The following is a 24881-nucleotide window of genomic DNA, read 5'->3' as shown; positions in this document are numbered from 1 at the left end:
CGCCCGTACCGGATCGGGACCGGCAACGGGATCGCAACCCTCGGTGCTGTGCCCGCCCCTCGCTCAGCCCGTGAGAGGGAACCGGTCTGTATGTGGGATCTGAACCCTCGGCGGGAGCCCCGCCGTGCTTCCCAAGCGGCGCACTGTAGCAGTGCGCCACCGGGCCGGCCCAGATATCAGTTTTTTCTGAAGTCAGGATCACAGTTGTAGATGTTGCAAGCAGAGGTGGATTTGTGGTAGTTAATCCTGGAGGGGGGTAAGGAATCAAGTTTCAACTAGGAGGGGAAAACCAAGGATGGGAAATACCAATATTAAGTGATGGGCAGAAACAGCCAAGGAGACCAAGGAGGAGCATTCAGGAAAGAAAAGGAAAACTAGGAGGCAGTAGTGTTGTGGAAGCCAGGGGAGGAGACTTTTAATGAGGAGGAAAGTGTATCTGGGAGTTAAATGAGTCAGAGGAAACAGGAGGTTGGAAACTGATTAAGTGCCTATTGGCTTTGGTAGTTAGGAGGGGTCATTGTCCTTAGCAAACATAATTTAGGTAAAATGGTAAGGGTAGAAGCCAAATTTGGATGAATTTGAGGTGTGAATAGAGGACGAAGAAGTAATAGTGTAGAATCCTTATTTTGAGAAAGAAAGATTAGGAGAGGCAACAGGGTGGTAGAGGGGCATTGATAAGAGAGGTTGGAAAGAATATAAGAAATATAGAATGGCCTTATGTTAAAGTGCATCATCTCATAGCATTTTTTCTCTTATGGTTAAGTAGCAGAAGCTGAGAGCAAGTAGTTGAGCATATTGAATAGAACTATTCATAATAAAATAGTTCATCTCCCTCCCATTCAAATTACGAGGACTGTCTTAGTGGTACTTTGATGTATTGGGTTCAGGTATTGTTATCAGTGTTTAAGTCACAAGTGTAAACTGTGTTGGGCTGTATGTCACCTGAGTTCCAGTACTTTGATACTCCCAACTTGCTTTTAAGTTATGTGATTTTTTCTTGTATTTTTCAATGATTCTTCTAAAAATCTTACGTAGAAATCAGATGTTTGAACTAAATCAGAATCCATGAGGCATACAGCAGGGCCTTTGCTGCTATTACTATTATGTGTTTTAGAGAAAATGCTCTTACATTAAAATTTCTGTAGTAAGTTTCACTTCAATCTTCATTGAAAGTTTGATTTTTTTTTGTTGTTGTTCTAGAGTTCAGATAAGTAGTTTAATGAATATTTCTCTTAGTGATATGAAAATAATTAAAATGGAAGAGTCTAACCACCAAGTGTTGATGAGGATGGGGAACAACTGGAACTCTCATACTCTGCTGGTGGAATTGTAAATTGGTGCAGTCATTTTAGAAAACTCTTTGGCAGTATCTACTAAAGGGAAACATATGCTAAACTGTGCCCGGACATATACCCAACAAAACTCCTGAAAATGTAAACTAATCTAATGTGACAGATGACACATCAGCGGTTACTTGGGAATGGGGCAAGGGAAAGTAAGGAGGAATGGATTAAAAAGGGGCAAGAGGAAACTTTTGGGGATGATAGATATATTCATTTCCTTGATTGGGATGATGCTGTCACTAATGTATACATATGTCTGATTCATTTATTTGTACATTTTAATTATTTGCAATTTATTATAGGTCAATTATACCTCAGATTAAATAAAAATAGAATGGAAGAAAGCACATCATTTCAGTACATTTACCTTCTTTAAAAACTGGAATTACCTCAGGGTGATGGGATTGTAGACAATTTTTATTTTCTTCATATATTTTTCTGTATTTTTCATATTTACTACAACCATGTATATACTTAACTATTAAATGACAATCTGGTGGGTAAGAAATGGTATTTCATTGGGGATTTAGTGTACATTTCCTCATTTACTGATGATGTTTAACCTTTCATAGTTCTTCTACGGGGTGTCTACTTATGTCTTTTACCTATGTTTTGTGACTTAAATCGGTTTCTACAAGTTCTTTATGTATTCTGGATACTAATCCCTTGTCAGTTGTGCATGTGGAACATATTTTTTTCTCAGTGAGCAGCTTGTCTTTTTATTTTTTGCATAGTGTCTTTTGATGAAAGCATTCTATAGTTTAATGTAGTGGACTATGTCAGTCTTTTCCTTTATGGTTTGGGCTTTTGAATCCCTTGTCAGTTGTGCATGTGGAACATATTTTTTTCTCAGTGAGCAGCTTGTCTTTTTACTTTTTGCATAGTGTCTTTTGATGAAAGCATTCTATAGTTTAATGTAGTGGACTATGTCAGTCTTTTCCTTTATGGTTTGGGCTTTTAGCGTCTTGTTGAACAAACCTTTCTCTTTCCTGAGATCATAAAAATATAGTCTGATGTTTTCTATTAAAAGCTTTAAAATGTTGTCTTTCCAGGGGTTATGTGGAAAACCTCTGTACTTTCTCAATTTTTCTGTGAACCTGCAACTGCCCTAAAATAAAGTCCATTAAAAAAATGTTGCCTTTCATATTTATGTCATTAATCCATATAGAATTGATTTTTGTGTGGTATGAAATGGGGTCCAATTTTTTTTTCCATATGGGTAATCAGTTTTCCCAGCATCATTTACTGAATATTCTATTTTTCATTCCAGTGATCTTTAAGTATCATATGGCAAGTTTTTATATATCTGTGGATATGTTTCAAGGCTATTCTTTATTTGTTCTGTTTAAGTGTCCTCGTTACAGTCTTATTTACTCTAGCTGTATAAAGAACCTTGATACCTGAGACAAGTCACCCACCCATGTTTCTTTTAAAACTAGACTCCTCAATTGTTTTTTTTTTCTTTTTAAAAAATAAACTTTTACGTGGATGATAATGTGTTATTTAATTTTAAATTATCTACTGTAATCACCTGAAGTCACAATAATACTGAAGTTACTCTAATGTAGACTATATCAGGCTATCTTTAGATTTTGTAAATCCTGTCCTAACTCACTAAAGTTAATTTTAACTGGAAAAGTAAATACAGGATTTTCATTTTGGTAGTATGTAAATTGAGGTATTTGGAACAACCTTTACACTGAAACAGTGTATTTAAAAATGCTGTATTTAAAAAAAACAATTCAAAAAGATAGGAATTAACATGCCAAATCTGAGAAATCTGAAAGTATGAGAGTCTGAAGAAGCTCTTAAGTCTTATTTGCCCTGAAGGTATTTGCTAAACTGGGGGGAACTTAATGGATTTGAGTAGGAACTTGGATTTGCAGTATGGGAGGAAGAGTTGGAAGTCAGCCCAGTACTCACTCAAGGTAAGCTAACAAGAGACTTTCTGTCCCTAATTCTGGGATCCCAAATGGCTGTGATGTCATGAAGAGGGTGAAAACTCACCCAACCTCCTTCAAAGGACTGCAAGGAAAGTTGCCATGATACCAAAACACCAAACAGACCATGGGAAGAAGTTCATATCATCTTGGTGGTCTAATTTTAAAAATTTGGTTGTGAATTAAAAAAAATTTTTTTGAGATATAATTCACACACCATAAAATTCACCCCTTTAAAGTGTAGAGTTCAGTGGTTTTTCATATATTCACAAAGTTGTACAACCATTATCACTATCTATTTCAAGAATTTTTTTTCACCCCCCAAAAGAAACCTTGTACCCATTGGCAGTCATTCCTCATTCCCCTCTTCCCTCCCATCCCCTAGCAACCACTAATCTACTTTCTATTTCTATGGATTTCCTCATTCTGGACATTTCATATGAATGGAATCATACAATATGTGGTATTTTGTGTCTTGCTTCTTTCACTTAGCATAATATTTTCAAGGTTTATCCATGTTGTAGCATGAATCAGTACTTCACTCCTTTTTATGGTTGAATAAATATTCCACCATATGGGTGTATCCCATATTTTATTTCCCATTCATCAGTTGATGGATATTTGGGTTGTTTTCATTTTTTGGCTATTATGAATAATGCTTCTATGAACATTTGGTGTAGAAGTTTTTGTGTGGAAATACATTTTCCGTTCTCATAAGTATATTTACCTAGGAGTAGAATCCCTAGGTCATGTGGCAACTTTGTGCAAAGTTTTTGAGGAACTGCCAAAGTGTTTTCAAAGCAGCTGTACCATTTTACATTTCTACCAGCAGTATATGAGGGTTCTAGTTTCTCTCCATCCTCACCAAAACTTTTTTTTTTCCTATCGTTTTAATTGGTATGTGTGAGGTAGTATCTCATTGTGGTTTTGATTTTAATTTCCCTAACAGTGATGTTGAGCACTGTTGGGAAAATAGAATAGTTTGGTCAGGGCCCTCCCCTGGGTCCAGTTGGGTATGGTTTTAGCACATCCTTTGTAAGCAAATTGTGTGTGTGTGTGTGTGTGTGTGTGTGTGTGTGTGTGTGGAGTTAGTGTGCATGTGTGCCAATGTATCTTTTTAGGTTTGTTGCTATTCTTCTGTTCTTTAGGGGGAGAGAGAGAGAGAAGAGAGTAGCTTGAGTGAAGCAGGTGAGTGGGCATCTGCCTTGGGTGTCCACCCGGCACAGCCATGCTTTCCAACCTATGGCTCCAAGGACCTTTTGGCCAGTTACCTAGCTCACAGACCTGCGTGAAGGGGTCTCGTGACCCATCCTGGCATACGAAAGGTTTGTGACCCATTCTGTGAATGGGCTTCAGGGGTCTGGGAGCTCCAGACCCAGCCCTAGCTCAATAATTGGCCCAGTCGGCAGGATTACTGGCAGGTAAAAGAGCCCGACAACTGGCGAAGTCGTGGAGCCCGACAATTGGTGATGTGGGCAGAATTCCGACATTAGTCTGTAGCCCTGCAATTGGCGATGTTGACAGGATTTCAGACATTAGCCTTGCAGTAGCACCACAAGCACCCTTTCATGTGTTAACTGGCCATTTGTTTATCTTCTTTGGAGAAATGTCTGTTTAAATCCTTTGCTCATTTTTGATTGGGTTATTTGTCAGAGCATGAATTTAAAATGATCTGGTAACAAATATAAATATTCTCTGGAGGAGTATACTTTCATTTTTGGCTTTAAAAAATCCTACCAGTAAAGATTCATGGTCAGTGAATAATTTATTGTCAGAGATAACCAAGTATACAAGGAAATAAGACATCCTGAGCAAGATTCAGTGGAAACAATACATAATTAGAAATAAATTTACAAAAGTTCGAGTTACTAGTCATTGATATAACTATGCTGGACTGTGTTTAAGTAAATAAAAGACAAGTTTGAAAATATATGTAGGGAGCAGGAGTCTAAAACGTGACAGTTACAGAGGTGGTTGAAAAAAGAACTCAGTGTAATTTCTATTAAATATGCAGTAATAAAAACTCAAACTTTATTTGTCAAGTTTATAACTACAGATTAGATAATTAGGCATACCCATAGAGAGAACTAATGAACCGGAAGATAGATCATAATAGATCATACAGAGTACAGCTCAAAAAGATAGAAATGAAAAATATGAGAGATTAAGAGTCGTGGGAATTAGAGTGATCAGAGTGAGAAGTTATAGTGAGAAAGTCTAATAAATTGGAGTTCCTGAAAGGAAAGAAATAGAGAATGGGCAAAAGCAATATTTAAAGAGATAAGGAATGAGAATTTTTCAGTACTAAAGGAGCGACCAATCTACAGATTCAAGAATTTCGATGAATTTCAAGGAAGAAAAAATTGTACACTTAGGAACATCGTAGTGAAATGAAGAAAACCAGAGACAGAGGAAATCTTAAAAGTAATTCTAGGGCTTAGACAAAAATATAGATTTTCTTCAAAAGAGCAGTGATTATGTTGACAGCTGACTACATTATAGCAATCGTGGGACAGAAGACAGCAGTATATGATTATTTTGTGCTGAAGAAAATAGCTTGTAATTTAGAATTTTGTAACCAGAGGAAATATCTTTTAAGAATGAGAGAAATACAATGATCATCAATGGCTACTGTCATCATTAAGAAAAAAAAAAAAAAGTTTGGACATTATGTACCCACAGTGGATTGAGCAGTCTTGCCAAAAGGAAAACCAAAAAAAAAAAAAAAGTGAATCAGATCAAGTTATAGATGTAACTATTATTTTACAGAAAAACAGCAGACAGGGATACGCTGAATGATACTATGGGAATGCATTCAGCAAAATATGGTTATAATAAACTCTGGGATAAAAGACCTGGTTTCAGTATCAAAATATTTGTCAGGAAACCTGTAGATTAAAAGAGACTTAGATAGCTAAACTTATTTCACACCAAACAAATGAGGTATAGAAAATTATAGGAAAATTAGGGAAATGTGAATATTGATAACATGAAGAAATTATTGATTTTCTGGGAGCGTTGGGATAGTGTTGTGGTTGCATTAAGTAAGGAAAGACCTTGTCTTCTAGAGATGCATACCGAGATACTTACAGATAAAAATATTTTACATCTTTTAAAAAATATCTGGAAGTGGGAGTATATAGAGGAAAAAAGATTGACTAAGAGTTGATAATAATTGAAGATAGGTGGTGTGTCCATGTAGAATTATTTTATATTCTTTCTACGTTGTATATATTTGACATTTTCCATATGAAAAGGACAAAATAGGGGATATTTTGAGACCAACAACAATTAGGAGGGTTTTCTACCAGTGTACGTTCACTAAAGTAAATGATGAAGGATATAGACAAAAAGAATGATTTTACATGGATAGTCTGAGATGGAAGGAGGATCGAAATGGAGGAATGAAAGAAGGAATGAAAGAATGAAGTGGAAGGTAATTGGTGAATGTATGTGTGTAAATACAAACGAACACTAACTTTACAAAGAATAACAATAATGTTATGTAGATTTAAAACAAGATACAATTAAAATACATGCAATGATAACATCATGCCTAAGTCACACATTGGTTGGTGTATAAAGGAGTTAACGGTCTTTCCCTTTTATTTTGCAAGAGGAGGATAAAAGAATTGACTCTAGACTTTCACATTTTAAGTGTGCACATTTTAAGTATTAAAATATCCGGAGTAGCTAAAGAAAAGGAAATTGGATTTATAGTGTCTATGGTAGGCCAAATAATGACCTCCGAAAGATGATCATCCTAATCCCCGGAACCTGTGAATATGTTTATTCACATGGCAAAAGAGACTTTGCAAATATGAATTAGGATTTTGAGATGGGAAATTCTCCTAGGTTATGGATTATCCAGTTTGACCTAGTGTAATTACGAGAGTCTTTCTAAATGATATAGGGAGGCAGGAAATTCAGAGTCAGAGGAGATGTGACCACGGGAACAGAAGTCAGAGAGAGAGATTGGAAGATGAACTTTCCTGCAGACTTTGAATATGGAGGAAGAGACCATGAGCCAAGAAATGCAGGCAGCTTCAAGAAACTGGAAAGGACAAAGGAATAGATTCTCTCATAGAACCTCCAGAAGGAATGCAGCCCTTGCTTACTCCTTGATTTAGCTTAATAAAACCCATTTCGGACTGATAAGTTCCAGAACTGTAAGATAATAAGTTTGCGTTATTTTTTTTTTTTTTCGTGTCCGGCAACGGATCGCAACCCTCAGTGCCGCGCCCGTACCGGACCGGGACCGGCAACGGGATCACAACCCTCGGTGTTGCGTCCCCACCTCGCTCAGCCAGTGAGCGGGAACCGATCTGTATGTGGGATCCGAACCCTCGGCGGGAGCGCCGCCGCACTCCCAAGCGGCGCACTGTAGCAGTGCGCCACCGGGCCGGCCAAGTTTGCGTTATCGGCGGGAGCGCCGCCGCACTCCCAAGCTGCGCACTGTAGCAGTGCGCCACCGGGCCGGCCAAGTTTGCGTTATTTTTTAAGACACTAAATTTGTGGTAATTTATTACAACAGCAATAGGAAACTAATGTAATATCCAATCTATTAGAGGGAAAAAATGGAGATCATAAGCAGTCAGTCCAAAGGAAGCCATGCCAGGAAAGAAAAAGAAACAGAGGACAAGTAGGACAAATAGAAAGAGCAAGATAAAATGATAGATTTAAACTCAATCGGTGTTGCGCCCCCACCTCGCTCAGCCAGTGAGCGGGAACCGATCTGTATGTGGGATCCGAACCCTCGGCGGGAGCGCCGCCGCACTCCCAAGCTGCGCACTGTAGCAGTGCGCCACCGGGCCGGCCAAGTTTGCGTTATTTTTTAAGACACTAAATTTGTGGTAATTTATTACAACAGCAATAGGAAACTAATGTAATATCCAATCTATTAGAGGGAAAAAATGGAGATCATAAGCAGTCAGTCCAAAGGAAGCCATGCCAGGAAAGAAAAAGAAACAGAGGACAAGTAGGACAAATAGAAAGAGCAAGATAAAATGATAGATTTAAACTCAAATATATCTAGAGATAAAAAGTCACCATAATGACAAAAGGCTTAAATCACCAATAAGTTAAAACAGTTTTAAATTTATATGATTGGACTAAATACAATTAAAATATAAGTAAGATACAAGATTGTCAGAATGGATAATAGAACACAATCCAACTATATAATGCTTATAAAAGCCTCCTTGAATGTAATAACACAAAGAGGTTGAAAATCAAATGATGGAAAGAACATATAACATACAAATATTAACTAAAAGAAATTCATTCTAGTTATGTTGGACAAAGCCACCTTTAAGGTGAGAAGCGTTACTAGAGATTAAGAGATATATTATTTAATAAGCTTAAATTTGTATGCACCTAATAAGTTAGTCTCAAAATATGTAAAACAAATCTGTTAGGAGAAATAGATATATCTATAGTCATAGTTGAAGTTTTCTTTTAAACACATCTCTTGTAGTACTTTACAGAAGAAGCAGGAAAAAAATTAGCAAGAGTTACAGAAGACTTTAACATGACCAAAAATGACCTAATTGACATGCATGGAACACTGCACTCAGAGCTGCGAATGTACATGGAACATTTATCAAAATTGACCATATATTGTGGTACAAAGCAGGTTTCAAAAATTTTAAAATACTGAAATCATACATAATAAATTCTCTGATCACAGTGGAATTCACCTACAGATTCAGAGAATCTGCTGGGCTTTGCCTGGGTAACTTTTCCTTTCCCATGGCCTGGAAACTCCCTCAAGACAGTAAGATGTAGGGCTCACCTCTTTTGTTTCCTGTTTCTCAGTTCTTTGTTACCCAATGGCCAGTGTCTTGAAAACTGGTTATTTATATATTTTGTTTGTTTTTCAGGTGGTAGGGTAAATCTGGACCCTATTATTCCATTTGGCCCAAAGTGGAAATATCCATGTGTTCAATTTTTTTGTTGTTTTGTTAAATCTGGACCCTATTATTCCATTTGGCCCAAAGTGGAAATATCCATGTGTTCAATTTTTTTTTTGTTTTGTTTTTTTCCGTGTCCGGCAACGGATCGCAACCCTCAGTGTCACCCCCGTACCGGACCGGGACCGGCAACGGGATCGCAACCCTCGGCGTTGCTCCCGCGCCTCGCTCAGCCAGTGAGCGGGAACCGGTCTGTATGTGGGATCCAAACCCTCAGCGGGAGCGCCGCCGCGCTTCCCAAGCGGCGCACTATCGCAGTGCACCACCGGGCCGGCCCCCATGTGTTCAATTTTAAACCATCTTTCCCTTCAGTATATTCCTGGGTGTGCACTTTAATCAGATCTCATATTTTGTTCATATAAACTTCTCTCTCTTTCTACATCCTTCCCCCATCTTCCCCAACTCATTTTGGGTGACTCAAGGCCATCAATTTTGAGAACTTTTCTCTTAGAAGTAGTGGTCATTTTTAACTAATCCTCCCACATTCCTCTCATGATTAATGTTAAGTATTTGCAAGCCAGTTGGGGTCAGAAATGTGATTTGATGAGTATGTTGTGATTTTTTTTTTTTTAGGAGATTGTTGTTGTACTTTGTTTCCTTATTTATCAGTTAGTTATTTGCTGAGTTCCAACTGTATTCCCAGCACCATACAGGGTGCTGAATGCTAAGCAGAAAGTGAGTACAATATTGTTTTTTAATAGTTTGTATTTTAGCAGGAGAGGTAGAACAAGATGTCATGAAATGTTGAGAAAAATGTTTAACCTTTTAAAAAAAAATACACTAGACATTTAGAGATGAGAGAAAATTATTTTGATCTGGTTGGTTAAGGAGTGCTTCCTCTGATGTACTGGGATGAACAGGGTCTTTGAAAATTTGTACATAAAAATAGAAATCAGTTACAAGATATAATGAAAGAGGAGATGCTATTTATGATAGCCAAGCAAATTATACAGGCATACACTTAACAAGAAATGTTCAGAATTTGTGTGAGGATAACTATAAAAACTCCCAGAGGCATAAACATAGACTTGAACAAATGCAAAGAATATACCATGTTCTAGGTAGGAAGACTCAACATCCTTAAAAATGGCAGTTTTTCTAAAATAATTTATAAGTTTATCATGATCCCAATGGAAAGTATCAGATTTTTTCCTTCTAGGGCTAATTATAAAGTTCATTTGCAAAAACAGACAAGCAAGAATAGCTAAGACAATGCTGAAAATGAAGAGCAGTAAGGATGGCTAGCCCTGCTGCATATTAAAACATGTTATAAGCCTTTAAAATTAAAACAATGTGGTATTGGTACAGGATTAGACAGACCAATTGAAGAGAATATGAAGTACAGGAATTAAACCCAGTTGCATATGGAAATTTAGTGTATAATAAAGGAAACATCCCAATATCAGTTGAGGAAGTATGGAATTCTTAATACGTGGTGTTTGTAATACTGGGGTAACCAATTGGGAAAAGGTAGGTTTGAATCTGTTTCTCATACCGTACACCGGGATGTCAATATAGAAAATAATACCATGCTAAATACTAGAAGAAAACATGGGTAAATTACTTTATGACGTATATATGGGGAAAACTTCTATTACTCAGTCCATAATCAAAAAGGAAAAACATAGATAAGTGTGATACATATGTATGTTTATATATATATGTTTTTAATATATATACACATACCCTTACACACGAACTATGTGTATGTGTGCAGAAGAAAACATGGGTAAATTACTTTATGACGTATATATGGGGAAAACTTCTATTACTCAGTTCATAATCAAAAAGGAAAAACATAGATAATGTGATACATATGTATGTTTATATATATATGTTTTTAATATATATACACATACCCTTACACACGAACTATGTGTATATGTGTGTATGTGCATACACACACACAAGTATTCATGGGTGTTTGCATATGTGTACACATTTTGCATAGCAGAAAACACCATAATCAAAGTAAAAAGACAAATGACAAACTGGGAGAATGTTTGTCACTTATATCATGGACAGTGGGTTAATTTCCGAAATACATAAAGAACTTCTAAAACTGGAGAGGACCAACAGCTTTATAAAAAGATGGGAAGGAGATAATTAACAGAGAATTCATAGAAACAAACACAGATTATCCTTATATGAAAAGATTCTCAACCTCTCTTACAATAAGAGAGATGCAAAGTAAAACAATACATAGTATAATTTCTTTTGCAACATTGGCAAAAGTCCAACATTTTGATAACGTATTTTGTTGGTGACTGAAACAGATACTCTCATACATTGCTATTGGGAATGTGAAATAGTATAGCTTCAGGAAGAAATTTAGCAGTACAAGCAAAATTACACATACACACTTTTTGACCCAGTAGCCCTGTCTCTAGGAATCTATCTTACAGATATATATTGAAAAATACTTGAGAAATACGTGCGCACAAAACTACTGTGGCACTATTTCTGATAGCGAAAGATGAAACAATCCAAATTTTGGTCTGATTTCAATGAAGCAACTATGAAAAAAATTGAGACGACAGGGGCAATTTGAAAACGGACTGAGTAGTCGATGGTGTTAATTTTTTTATATGTGATAATGCTATTAGGGTTAAGTTAAAAGAAAAGGAGTACCCTTTAGGAATATTTGATATGTCCATTTGTAATATCCACTACAAATGTTTGTTTTAAGGCTTGAAGTGATCCATCTTCAGCCAGTGAGAGCCCCTTGAAGTTAACTCCTGAGTCCTTCTGCCACATTTTTTAGAGATTATTACTTAAGTGTTTATGGATGAAACTATATGACTGGAATTTATTTCAAAATAAGCCAGAGGACAGAGTAAATGGGGAGGTAGAGGTGAAATAAGATTTACCATGAGTTGATAATTGTTTAAACTGGGTGATTGGGGTTTTGTTATACTATTCTGTTTTCTTATGCATGTGTTTAAAATTTCCCATAAAAAATGTATGGAGTTTAACTAGGCATGAATGCAGAGAGTTCATTTTGAGCAAAGGCATTGACACTAAGGTGGGAAATTGGACATGAAGTTCTTACACAATTTTATGTTCCTGAATATAAAACAGACTCCCTCTATTTGTACTGTATCTTATTTGTGGTATCTTTGTGTGTGTGTTTAAAATATACAGTTGGCCCTCCTCCAAATTCATGGGTTCCACATCCCTGATTCAACCAACTGTGAACTGAAAATACTAAGAAAATAATTCCACAAAGTTTCAAAAAGGAAAACTTGAATTTGCCACTTGCCCAGTATTATGTAGCAAATGAAGTGATGTTTAGGCATTCTGTTAGGTATTATAAGTAATCTAAAAATGATTTAAAATCTGCAGGAGGATTGTATAGATTATATGCAAGAACTGTGCCATTTTATATAAGGGACTTGAGCACCCATGGATTTTGATATCCCTGGGGGGTCCTGGAACCAAACACCCATGGATTCCCAGAGATAACTGTACTTTTCTGTTAGTGTAATTCTAAAGATTAAAATAACTCAAAGTATGTAATTACATGTTTATTGTCCCCTTATAGAGCTTTTGGATTACCAAGATAATTGATCTGGAGGAAGTAAAATTTTTCTCACACTTATTTTATGAGTGCTAGATATTTTCTTTCACATTTTGCTTGGACACAGATTTAGGTGAAAGAGAAAATTAAGAGTGGGATTTTTCTTTTTTTCAGATTTTAACACTGAGATTGTTCATTTAGTAATTCTTAAGCATGTCATTTTACTAACATGAGGATCTTAGGTTAAACAAAATTACATTATGGGAACAAAAATCTATCTTCCTCTTAAATATTTTTGCTTCAGAGCCCTCATATCTTAGAAAGACAGATAATATGATTTATTTAGTGATATCTAATGGCATTAAGCACGGTCATTTTAACTTGTTTTCTGTTCTACCAACAGACTAATATAAAAATTGAAAATTTGTATCTTTTGCTGGATATTGGAAGTTGAATGTAATGGCAGCAGAATTTATAAAGAGTTGCTGTAGAGGATGTTTCTATGGTGAAACAGAAAAGGATAACTGTGAGTTTGGTTTTGATTTCAGCAAACAGTTTATTTAATGACTTCTTTGTGGCATTTTATAATATAAAGATAAATTAGGCATGTATCCTCTCTTCACGGGGGAGGCAGAAACATAGGACACACTAGGTAAGTATTCCAGAATTCCAAGTTCTGGGGAGAGAGATGAATCCAACCCAGGATACACCCCAGGACATCATCATAAAAAAGATGGCATTTGCCATGGAGGTCTGAACAGGATTTTAGCAAGCTGGGTGGGAAGAAGGAAGCCAGAGAAGGTGAGACTTGGGTATGGGCACTATAGGTGGATGGGCACTATAGGTGGCACTACAGGTAATGACAGAGAGGAAGTGTGTTTGGGGAGAACATACTCTGATGAATGTTTTGATTTTTAAATAAAGACAATTTCTAATTTATGTACAGTACATTTTAAGAATGCCTTTTGTGAATGAGTGACATATGGGGAAGGGACCTATAAGACTCATATTTTTCAAGGACCCCTGCAGATTTCCCTTTCTATCACATGGTTTTTAAAAATTTCTTCAGGGCTATGGTTGGAACTTTATTTTTCTCTGTCTCTCTCTTATATTTCTTAGCCTAGAGTAGAGCTTCTTAGTATATTTGAGAATGTAGGCTTCTTTTTTACATTGAAACATTTCATAAATTCCTACACAGTAGTAGTTGTATTTTCATTCAGTCTACAGACAATACTAAATATACATAAAAATTAACTCTGAGAGTGTCTCTTACCTCCCCATCTTAAGTCACGCAGCTTATAGAGAATGGATAAAATGGGTCATAGAAGCTAAGATAGGGAGAATTGCTATTGTGATGTGTATCTAGCGTCAATGTGCATTTTATTTTGTGTTTTGGCAGAGATTTTTGTAGACCTTCAGCTTCTTTTCAAAATTGCTTTATGTGATTAAGTTGATATTACACAGTAGTACTGACAACAAGAATTGTTTTGTTGACAGTATTTTTACATGACTAGATCTTACTTGAAAGCATTGTGGACTTAACTACAAAATAAACTTGTTTTCCATCTATAAACTCTTGTGGGAATGAAACTCTTTAAAAACTGACTTTACCATTAGAGTAAGTTAATATACTTTGGCAATAGAGTATTAATTGTTCAAACATTGGCTGGACAAAATTAAAGTAGATTCCAGAAATGTTTGATAGGACTCAAGAGTAGTTTCTGTATCAGGAATTTTTTCTAAAATTATTAAATAAGTATCAAAGCATGCTAGGTTTAGATTATTATGTGTAATCTATATGTATATTTGTGACATTTTTCTTCTTTTTTTCTTCTTCCATTTGCAGTTTCTGTGGAAAGAGACTTTAAGGCAGCAGTCTCAAATAGTCAAAGTACTACTGTCTGTAAACCTCCATTGACTTCTGTTTCTGTAAAGCCTCAGGTTGGCTGTACAGAGGATTATTTGCTTTCCAAATTACCATCTGATAGGAAACAAGTACCGTTCGTGGTGCCCAAGTTTAAGTTATCTTATATTCAACCCAGGATACAAGGAACTCCATCACATCTGGAAGAACTTGAAGGTAAACAATAAAAAGGCAGAATTTAAAAATCAACACGCAGCATTTAAATGCTGCTATTGCTGTTATTTTGCTCTTTTATGTCAATACAAAAATTTTGTATTTTGCTTTTTACATGTTTTGCTCTTTCTTTAGAAAAACTTAATGGGACGGTATTTTTGAAAGGTCCTGTTATGCGATCTGAGCGCAATGCAAGACATTTGTGTGTAGATTGGGCCTTTTTAAAAGGAATAATATAACACCTCAGTTATCCTTCACATATCTAGAAAGAAAAGTAAAGGAATTATTTTGTACAGGAATTATTTTGTTCCCCTATCCGAAATGCGTGGGACCAGAAGTGTTTTGGATTTTGAAACATTTGCCTATACGTAATGAGATATCTTAGGGATGGGACCCAAATCTAAACATGAAATTCATTTATGTTTCATGTACACCTTATACACATAGCTTAAAGACGATTTTATACAATATTTCTAATAATTTTATACATGAAACAAAGTTTTGACTGCAACTGTCACATGACGTCAGGTGTGGAATTTTCTGCTTGTGGTGTCATGTCAGCACTCAAAAAGGTTCGTATTTTGGAACATTTCGAAATTTTGGATTGGGCATGCTCAACCTGTGTCTGATCAGCAAGCATAGAAAACGTAGTTTCTTATCTACTGTTTTCTAACATTTGGTGCAATGAGAAGTAAGGAAACAAGCAATTCTTTCTTCCCTTCTTTCTTCACCAGTCTGTACTTCCCAGTCTAAATAGATACTTGAATGAAGCAGATTCCCTGGCTGAATTTTGGCTGATGTTGTAGTGGCCAATGGCATAATGAAGATAAGATGAAACAAAGTGTAGCTCTCTTTTAAAAAAAAAAAAAAATTTGTGTTACTTCATTGAAACACTGTCAGTCACAGTGGCTTTTTCCCCTCAAAATTTTATTAGAAAAATTTCAAACATACAGAAAAGTTGAAAGACCTTAACAGTGAATATTAGTATGTCCATCACATAAATTCTTACACTAACAGTTTATTATACTTGCTTTAATCACATGTATGTCCACCTGTTCATTTTTTTATCGATTATTAGTCCCCTTTTCTTGGGAAGGGGATACATTTCAGTACAAATTGAAAATATCAATACACTTCCGTCTAAATACTTGAACATATATATCATTTACTGGAGTTCAGTGGTATGTTTACAGTTTTCTTTTGATGTACACAATGAATTGCATAGGTGTGTATTTGTTGAATTTTGTTTATATTTGTTGAATTATGAGTGTAATTTGTTGAATATTGACAAATGTATATATCAGTGAAATCCAAACCCTTACCAAGATCTGCAATGTTTGTGTCTTTGACTAGCTAGTCAAGATTCTATTGAATGTTCCTAAAACAAAGAAGTGACAAATGTTTGAGGTGATGAATATACTAAGCACCCTGATATGATCATAGCACAGAGTATGAATGTACCCAGATATCATATTATACTCTGTAAAAATACATAATTATCATGGGTCAATTAAGAAAAATAAAAAGAGAAGGAAAAAAGAAAAATAGTAGAATAGTGGTTACCAGAGGCAGGGAAACGGAGGAGAGAGGGGGTGCTGGGGAAAGGTTGGTACACCAGTATGACATTATAGTTAGACAGGAAGAATAAGTTCTTGTGCCCTAGGGTGACAATAGCTAATAATATCATATTATGTATTTCAGGATAGCCAGAAAAGAGAATCTTGAATGTCAGAATCACAAAGAAATGATTAGGTGATAGATATGCTAACTATTCTGATTGGATCATTATACAATATATGCATGTATTGAAACAACAAACTGTACTCCATAAACATGTACAATGAGGAAAAAATAAATTTAAAAATTTTTTAAAAGATCTAGAATATTTGTCCAAATATTTTTTTATGCCCCATCTCCTCTGTCTTCTTATTCTGGGTTTCCAGTTACACATATGTTGGCCATTGGACCTTTTGATATTGTTCTGTGGGTCTCTGAGACTGTTCTTTTTATATATTTTTTTCAATTTTTTTCCCTCTCTTTATGCTTTAAGTTGGATAAATTGATCTATTCTCAAGTTCACTGTCTTGTTCCTCTGTTACTTCCATTCTGCTGTCAAGCCTATCCAGTGAATTTTTTATTTTAGACATTGCATTTTTTAGTTATAGAATTTACATTTAGTTCTTTTTTTTATCTTTCATTTCTCTGCTACAATTTTCTTTTTTTTTATTGAAACATAGTTGGTTGTCCATATCTGTGAGGTACAGAGTTGAATATTAATACCCGTATGTGACATGTGATATTCAAATCATGATAATTGGTATACTCAACAATATACAATGTAATAGATTTTTGTGGCTCTTTACCAATTCCTCCCTTACCGCCTACCCCTTTCCCACCTCTGTTGCCCTCGTTTCTGTTCTCTCCTTTTGAAAGTTCAGTGTAGTATTGTGATTGTTGTATCTTTCTCTTTTTCTTTTTATTTGTTTATTTTTTTTAGCTCCTGCTTATGAGTGAGGACATGTGGTATTTTCTGTGCCTGGCTTATTTCACTCAACACAATTTTCTCTAAGTTCATCCATGTTGCTGTGAATGGCAGAATTTCATTTTTTTTATGGTACAGTAGTATTCTATTGTGTATATATACCACATTTTCTCTATCTAGTCATCTGACGATGGACATTTAGGTTGGTTCCAACTCTTGGCTGTTGTAAATAGAGCTGCGATAAACATGGGAGTGCAGGTATCCCTTCAACATGATTTCTATTCCTTTGGGTATATATCCAGCAGTGGGATTGCTGGATCATATGGCAGTTTTAGTTTGTTTTCATATCTGTGCAGTAATTGTATATTATAATTTATTCTATATTCTAAAAGGCATGTGCAGTATTGTTTCTGTGTAGCATTCTGTAAGGTATTTTTATGTAATAAGTAAATAATACTGTTTATTATACTGTTGATGGACATTTAAGGTTTTTCCAGTTTTGGGCTATGATGGCTATTGATACTTATGAACATTCTTATACATGTCTCTTAGTGCACATGTACAAATATTTCACTCATGTATATGTCTAGAATATTGTTGGGTAATAGGGTATAAATATCTTCAGTTTTAGAAGAAATTGCCAAACTGTTTTCCACAGTGATTGCATCAACTTATCATTCCCACCGACAGTACATTGCTGTACTTTCTTGTCAACACTTGCTATTGTTCTTCTTTTTAGTTTTAATCATTCTGGTGAGTGTGTAATGGTATCTCATTGGGGTTTTAACTTTCATTTCCCTTATAAATAGTAAGATTGACAGCCTCTCTTCTGAAGTGCTTGTTTAAGTCTTAAGCCAGTTTATATATAGGCTTGTCTGTCCTTTTCTTATTGATTTGTAGGGATTCATTATATATTATGGATACAAGCCCTTTGTCAGTTATGTTTGTTGCACACATCTCCCATTCTATGGATTACCTTTGCACTCTCTTAAATAGTCTTTTGACAAATGGAAATTTTAATGTAGTTCAGTTCATTAGAATATTTTTATGATTAATGCTTTTTATGTTTCATTTAAGAAGTGTTTTCCTGTTCAGAGTTCATGAAAACTTTCTTATAAATTAACTTAAATATAGAAGCTTTATTGGATTGCCTTTAAGATTTAGTTTAGATCTATATTCCCCTTGGAATTAATTTTTTGTGAATATGTTTGGTTGAATAGTCTTATTTTTTTCCATGTTGATGTCCTATTGTCTTATCACCTTTTAGTGAAAATATGATCCTTTACCCCACTGCTGTGCAATGCCACCTTGATTATAAATCAAGTGCCCATAAAATGGGTATCTCTTTCTGGGCCTTCTATTTTGTTTCTCTTATCTGTTTTCCTGTCATTGTGCCAATATTAAATTCTTTTTTCTTTGTTGTTGTTGTTGTTGTTGTTGTTGTTGTTGTTGTTGTTGTTGTTGTTGGCCCTTTACCCCACTGCTGTGCAATGCCACCTTGATTATAAATCAAGTGCCCATAAAATGGGTATTTCTTTCTGGGCCTTCTATTTTGTTTCTCTTATCTATTTTCCTGTCATTGTGCCAATATTAAATTCTTTTTTCTTTGTTGTTGTTGTTGTTGTTGTTGTTGGCCGGTACTGGGATCCAAACTCTTGACCTTGGTGTTATAGCACTGCACTCTAACCAACCAAGTAACGGGCCAGCTCCCCAATATTCTATTCTTAATACCCATTAGAGCAAATATTTTGTTCATTCTTGTTTTTCTTCTAAATGATTATCTTTTTGATTATTCTTATTCCTTTATGTTCCCATATAAATATTTTCTATTCATCTTTTTGTTATTTGATTTCCAACTTAATTGCATTGTGTGGTAAGAAAACATTTTGTATGATTTCAGTCCTTTCAAATTTGAGAATTGTTCAGTGTATCTCACCGTGTAGTCAATTTTTATAAATGTTCTGTGTTTTCTTGAAGAGGGTGTCTCTGAAAAAATGATCATCTTTATATTTAAAAGATGTTCTATATGTAAGTAGAAAAATAAGAGGAAACTCAGATCATATAATATATGCCAAAAATTTATCAGCTTGTCTTGAGAGCAGGGTTCTTGGCTGATCCCTGGCATAATATTTCACACAGTTAGAACTCCATAAGTGTGTGCTGATTTTTTGGATATCAAAAGTATGTGATTTAGTACTGAGACAAAAAAATTTCCCTTTGCTTTGGGTATACCAGCTGTTGGCTAACACTCCAAGAAAAGGATGTTGTAAAACTTTAGAAACAATTGTTTCAGGATCTGCCAGAGCCTCTTTTGGGGATCGAAAGGTAGAACTTTCCGGTTCATCCCAGCATGGACCCAGCTATGATGTATATAACCCATTGTACATATACCGGCACTTTTCACCTGATTTGAGTCGGCGCTTTCCTCCTCGTTCAGAAGCAACGAGACCATATGGATCAGGTATGAAAATTTGTTTGTGCTTTTTCTCTTTGTGTTTGTTTCTCTTTAACAAATTTAGAAATCATTCAATTAAATCTAAAACTCTGGAAGAAATGATTCTTATTATTAAAAGCAATTTAAAAATAAAAAATAAGAAAAAAGCAAGCTTCATAAGTGTTGTGATAGACTTCCTGACTTCTCTGTGGTATTATACCTAATACAAAAATCAAAAGATTAATGAGGTATGTCTGCTTGTAGTTCCAAATTCCATTTTATTTTCCCTTTTTTTAGATAGAAGTTTTGTTTTCAGTTATTTTGTATACATTTTATGTACAAGGTGCTTCAAAAGTTCATGGAAAGGTTTGCATTATCTTTTAACTCTATTTTTCCGTGGACTTTTGAAGTACCCTCATATCATCTCTCTATTCATAAATTCTACAACAGATATTTACAGACTTTTTTCTTTTCTGCTCTATTCAGAGAATATGATGAATTTAGAAACCCATGATATGATTAGAAATATAAATAAAGATTATAGAAAATGCTTAAATGATTATAGAACTTTTAAAATTTCATGTTTGAGACTGTTTAAATCAGTCTACTGTGTACATCTCTGATTCACAAAATTCTCACTTTTTCAAGTTTTGAATATATATATAACTATCTCAACCACTGAATTCAGGGTGAGGTACTGAAAATAAAGAAGAAATATTTACTTAAGGGCCTGCTGTGTGCACACCATTTTGCTAGAATTCAAGAAATTCATGGAAAAATAGAATTAAAATATAAAACATATCTTTCCATGAATTTTTTGAAGACCCCTTGTACACAATTTGTATACGGAGTTCCTTTCTTCTAGGATCTTACAGTTTAGGAGGGAAACTAGAAATATAGACTAGAAATATGGGAGACCATGGGATTCTGTATTTTTTTTTTTGTTATAAGTGCTCATTAAATAGTAGTTGAATTGCATTTAGCAAAGTACTTACATCCTCTTATTCTTCTTGGATGAAGGATTGGGGAATGTAAGCAAGAGAGTGAATTTTCTCTGTTAGATATTTGATGTAGTTGTGAAAATGTTTGATTAACATTGATTTGTTTCAAACAAAAGTAAAATAATTGTAAAACATTTTTAAAAATTTCATTAGAAGGTTTTATGTCTTATGTAGATTTTCACATAATATTCACGATGTATTCCTATAGAGATTTAGATCTTGGTAATTAAGTAGAATTCCAGTGTTCCTTTTTCTTTACTATAAAAATAAGTACTTTTCTCATGTCCCTTTGTAGTTTGTGATTTAAGGACCAGCAAACTTCCTGGTTCCCCTGGGCTAAGCAAATCTATGTTTGATCTTACAAGTTTATCTCAGCGATTCATCCAGGTAAATTACTTATATAAATTTAATTATGTGTGATAATTTGTTTTCAAATTAAAAATTAAGAAATGTCTTAATTACATTAGGAACAACACAATCTAGATTTTATATCTATTCTAATATCTGAAGAATAAATACTTCACATTTCCTATGTGCATTATTTTAGGAAGTTCTCAGTTGACTAATAAAAGGCAGTTTTTTATGAATTTTACGTCTGTCACTTGGTATGCACTCAGAGAATCTTGAAACAGTTGGAATTTAAAATGCTATAGTTAAAACTGCTTATTAATTTAACTTTCCTTATTGAACACAAGCAGCTAGTTATTAAAAATTAGTGTTTCTACTGAGTTGTATAGGACTTTATTCACTAATATTAACAGTGTCTTCCTATCGTTGAAGTGGAATTGAGAATTTCTTGATATTTTCAAAAATGATTCTTTTTTAGTGCAAGTAAGTTGTGATTATTTGAAATTAGAAAATAGAGATAAGCAAAATAAAAAGATATATCACCCAAATTCCTATAACTGAGAATAAAAGCACTGTGAAAATACTGTTATATATACTTGTGAACTCTTTTATGCATGAAATACACGTTTTATAAAATGGAAATATATTCAAAACAAATTCTTAGTAATTCTCAGTCAAGTTAATTTTTTACAGACAATTCTTTATAGCAACAATTCTTTGACATGCATCAGAATTATTTTGAGAGCTTGTTAAAATACAGATTACCAGGCATAAACCCCAATTTTTGATTCACTAGCCCTGTGGTGGGGCCTGAGTTTGTGTTTCTACCAAGTTCCCAAGAGATGCTGATGCTGCTGGTCCAGAGGGACCATGCTTTGATAACTGCTGCTTTGCAGGTTTTAGGTAACATGGTACTTCCAGAGTACTTTCATTAATGCTTTCAAGTATGAAACTTAAGCAGTAATATCTTCCTCCTTATTACAAAACCAAACCAATATCAGCAAAAGATTTCTAATATATTATCTTGTAAGATGTTTAAGATTTTCCTGATAACATACACAAAAAGCTTTTTTTCCTCTTTACTATCTAAAAGTGGGAAATTCTGGCCAGTAACACTGTCAAAATGGTTAGCATGCAGTTTAATACTGGGTGGATATTGGGGCATAAGTATACAAATCCTTAAAGTTTGATATACAATTTCTGACTAAAGAAGGATTTTATTTGTAGAGACATGATTCATTGTCCAGTGTACCCAGTAGTTCTTCCTCAAGGAAAAATTCTCAGGGGAGTAACAGAAGCCTGGGTAAGGAATAAAGTATTCTATTTTTATACTCTTAAGGGAATTGTTTCTATTCAATAGTAATTTAAAAGCACATATGATAGGGCCGGCCACCCCGTGGCTCACTCAGGAGAGTGCAGCGCTGGTAGTGCCGAGGCCCCGGGTTCAGATCCTATATAGAGATGGCCGGTGCGTGGTGCAGATAACAGTGTGCTGAGGGTTGCGATCCCCTTACCAGTCAGAAAAAAAAAAAGCATATATGATAAGGTAAAAAAACCAAAAACCTGGGCCGGCCCGGTGGTTTTATACTCTTAAGGGAATTGTTTCTATTCAATAGTAATTTAAAAGCACATATGATAGGGCCAGCCACCCCGTGGCTCACTCAGGAGAGTGCAGCGCTGGTAGTGCCGAGGCCCCGGGTTCGGATCCTATATAGAGATGGCCGGTGCGTGGTGCAGATAACAGTGTGCTGAGGGTTGCGATCCCCTTACCGGTCAGAAAAAAAAAAAAGCATATATGATAAGGTAAAAAAACCAAAAACCTGGGCTGGCCCGGTGGTGCACTGGAGAGTGCGCCGCTTAGGAGCGCGGCGGCGCTCCCACCGAGGGTTCGGATCCCATGTGGAGACCGGTTCCCGCTCACTGGCTGAGCGTGGTGTGGGCGCAACCCCAAGGGTTGCGATCCCGTTGCCAGTCCCCGGTACGGGCGCGACACCGCGGGTTGCGATCCTGTTACCGGTCAGTAAAAAAGACAAAAAGGGAAAAAAAAAACCAAAAAAAACAAAAAACCTCTAGATGATTATATCGATGCTGATTGTATCTTTGTTGGCAGTGTTATCAGCAAATGGATACTCAGACCAGATGGTGTGTTTCTCAGTGTTCTGGTGTGAATGCTCTTTTAAAAAAGTGAAGCAGTTTGATGTCTTTTGTTTGTTTGCTTTAAACTATGTTAGTGAAGGAACTTCCAGAAACATATAATATTAAGGCCATGTAAACGCTTCTCGGAAAGGTTTTTCTTAGTTTTAACTAAGTCCCTGACACTGTTATTGGGTTAAATTTTTAAAGCATGTGCTTTTCATAGTATATCTTCCCCCTCACACTTCAGTAAAAACATTAGCGTGATTTCTGTCTTATAAATTGGAAACTGTAAGAAATAATTGTAGCATTTTTCAATTGTGCCCTTAAAATTGGATTGTTAACAAAGCTTAATTGGGTTAGAAGGATTGCATAACATGTCAAACATCTTTGTCTTTTTACAATTCAGATACAATTACCCTATCAGGAGATGAAAGAGATTTTGGGAGACTGAATGTGAAATTGTTTTATAATTCTTCAGTAGAGCAGATCTGGATCACAGTTTTACAGGTAAATCAGTATAGTTGATACTAACTTTTATTTCAAAATTGAATATTTAGACATTTTAAACATCTGCTGTTGCCCTCTTCTGGAGAATGGGCCAATCAATACTGTCTTTGGAATTTAGGATTCTATGGTATTTTGCAGAAAATAATATTTAATAAAGCATCTAAGAAAATAAGTCTATAGTATGATGGCAGTATGTGTGTTTTAACCTCAAGAAGGAAATTGATATGACGTCTAGAATATTAAATGTCAAAATTAGTTTAATGTGATGAAACATGAAGTTTCAGACCAAAGTTTATTTTTATAGTTTTTAATCTAAAGTCATTAACTCAAGAAATACATTAAATATTTGTGTTCTCAGAGTCCTTTATAAAATTCAAAGTGTATTTTAATTTTTTTTAGTGCACAGATTTAAGTTGGCCCTCTATCTATGGAGACACTCCTACTATTTCTATAAAAGGAACACTAACATTGCCTAAACAAGTGCATTTCAAGTCTTCAGCCAAGGAAGTTTCCAGCGTAAGTTTGTGTTTGAATTTCTTTTCTGTTTTTTCATTTTGTCGCTTTTATCCATGTAAAGAATCAGAATAAGAAAGTGTTTTATTTTTGGGAAACTGCAAATTATGTACCTTTGCCTTTTAAAGACAATATTGAGTCTTAAACATATTTGATATTTTGTTGTCCAATATTAAGTTGCATTTAAAAAGAAAATCTTAATCACTATAATAAGAGTATATGGAATATGAACAATTTATAAGAAACCTATTTATTTTCCTTGTATGAAAGGAAAATAAATGTCTATATTTTTGTCTTCTCTTCCCCCCAGCCCACTTTGGTTTAGAAAAATGATTGCATGATTGTAATTAATTTCTTTTAAATATTTCCAAGTAGAATAACTGGAAGATTTATAATCCTGAATTTGGTTTTATAGATTCTAGATTTCATGGTAATTTAAATACATGTTCATTTTTGTCTTTTGAAATGGATTAATAGAATAACTGGAAGATTTATAATCCTGAATTTGGTTTTATAGATTCTAGATTTCATGGTAACTTAAATACATGTTCATTTTTGTCTTTTGAAATGGATTAAATTAGTATTTTTCTATGCAAATGAAAAGTATC

The 24881-nt window shown here is 34.9% G+C and overlaps 1 protein-coding gene across 1 annotated transcript in view; it reads left to right on the top strand.

Moving 5' to 3' along the window:
- Positions 1–24881, top strand: part of TC2N (tandem C2 domains, nuclear) — a 38173-nt gene that overhangs the window by 1211 nt on the left and 12081 nt on the right. Inside the window, 7 exon segments of the mRNA XM_008588222.1 lie at positions 13179–13301; positions 14622–14855; positions 19628–19795; positions 21065–21156; positions 22345–22420; positions 23660–23760; positions 24160–24276. Coding sequence (XP_008586444.1) covers positions 13235–13301; positions 14622–14855; positions 19628–19795; positions 21065–21156; positions 22345–22420; positions 23660–23760; positions 24160–24276 — 855 coding nt within the window. The 5' untranslated portion in view covers positions 13179–13234.

Source organism: Galeopterus variegatus, unplaced genomic scaffold (genome assembly GCF_000696425.1).
Source record: "Galeopterus variegatus unplaced genomic scaffold, G_variegatus-3.0.2 Scaffold4725, whole genome shotgun sequence".
NCBI classification, from domain to species: Eukaryota; Metazoa; Chordata; class Mammalia; order Dermoptera; family Cynocephalidae; genus Galeopterus; species Galeopterus variegatus.
The sequence above is the reverse complement of the archived record's forward strand: the minus strand, read 5'-3'. Positions and strand labels throughout refer to the sequence as shown.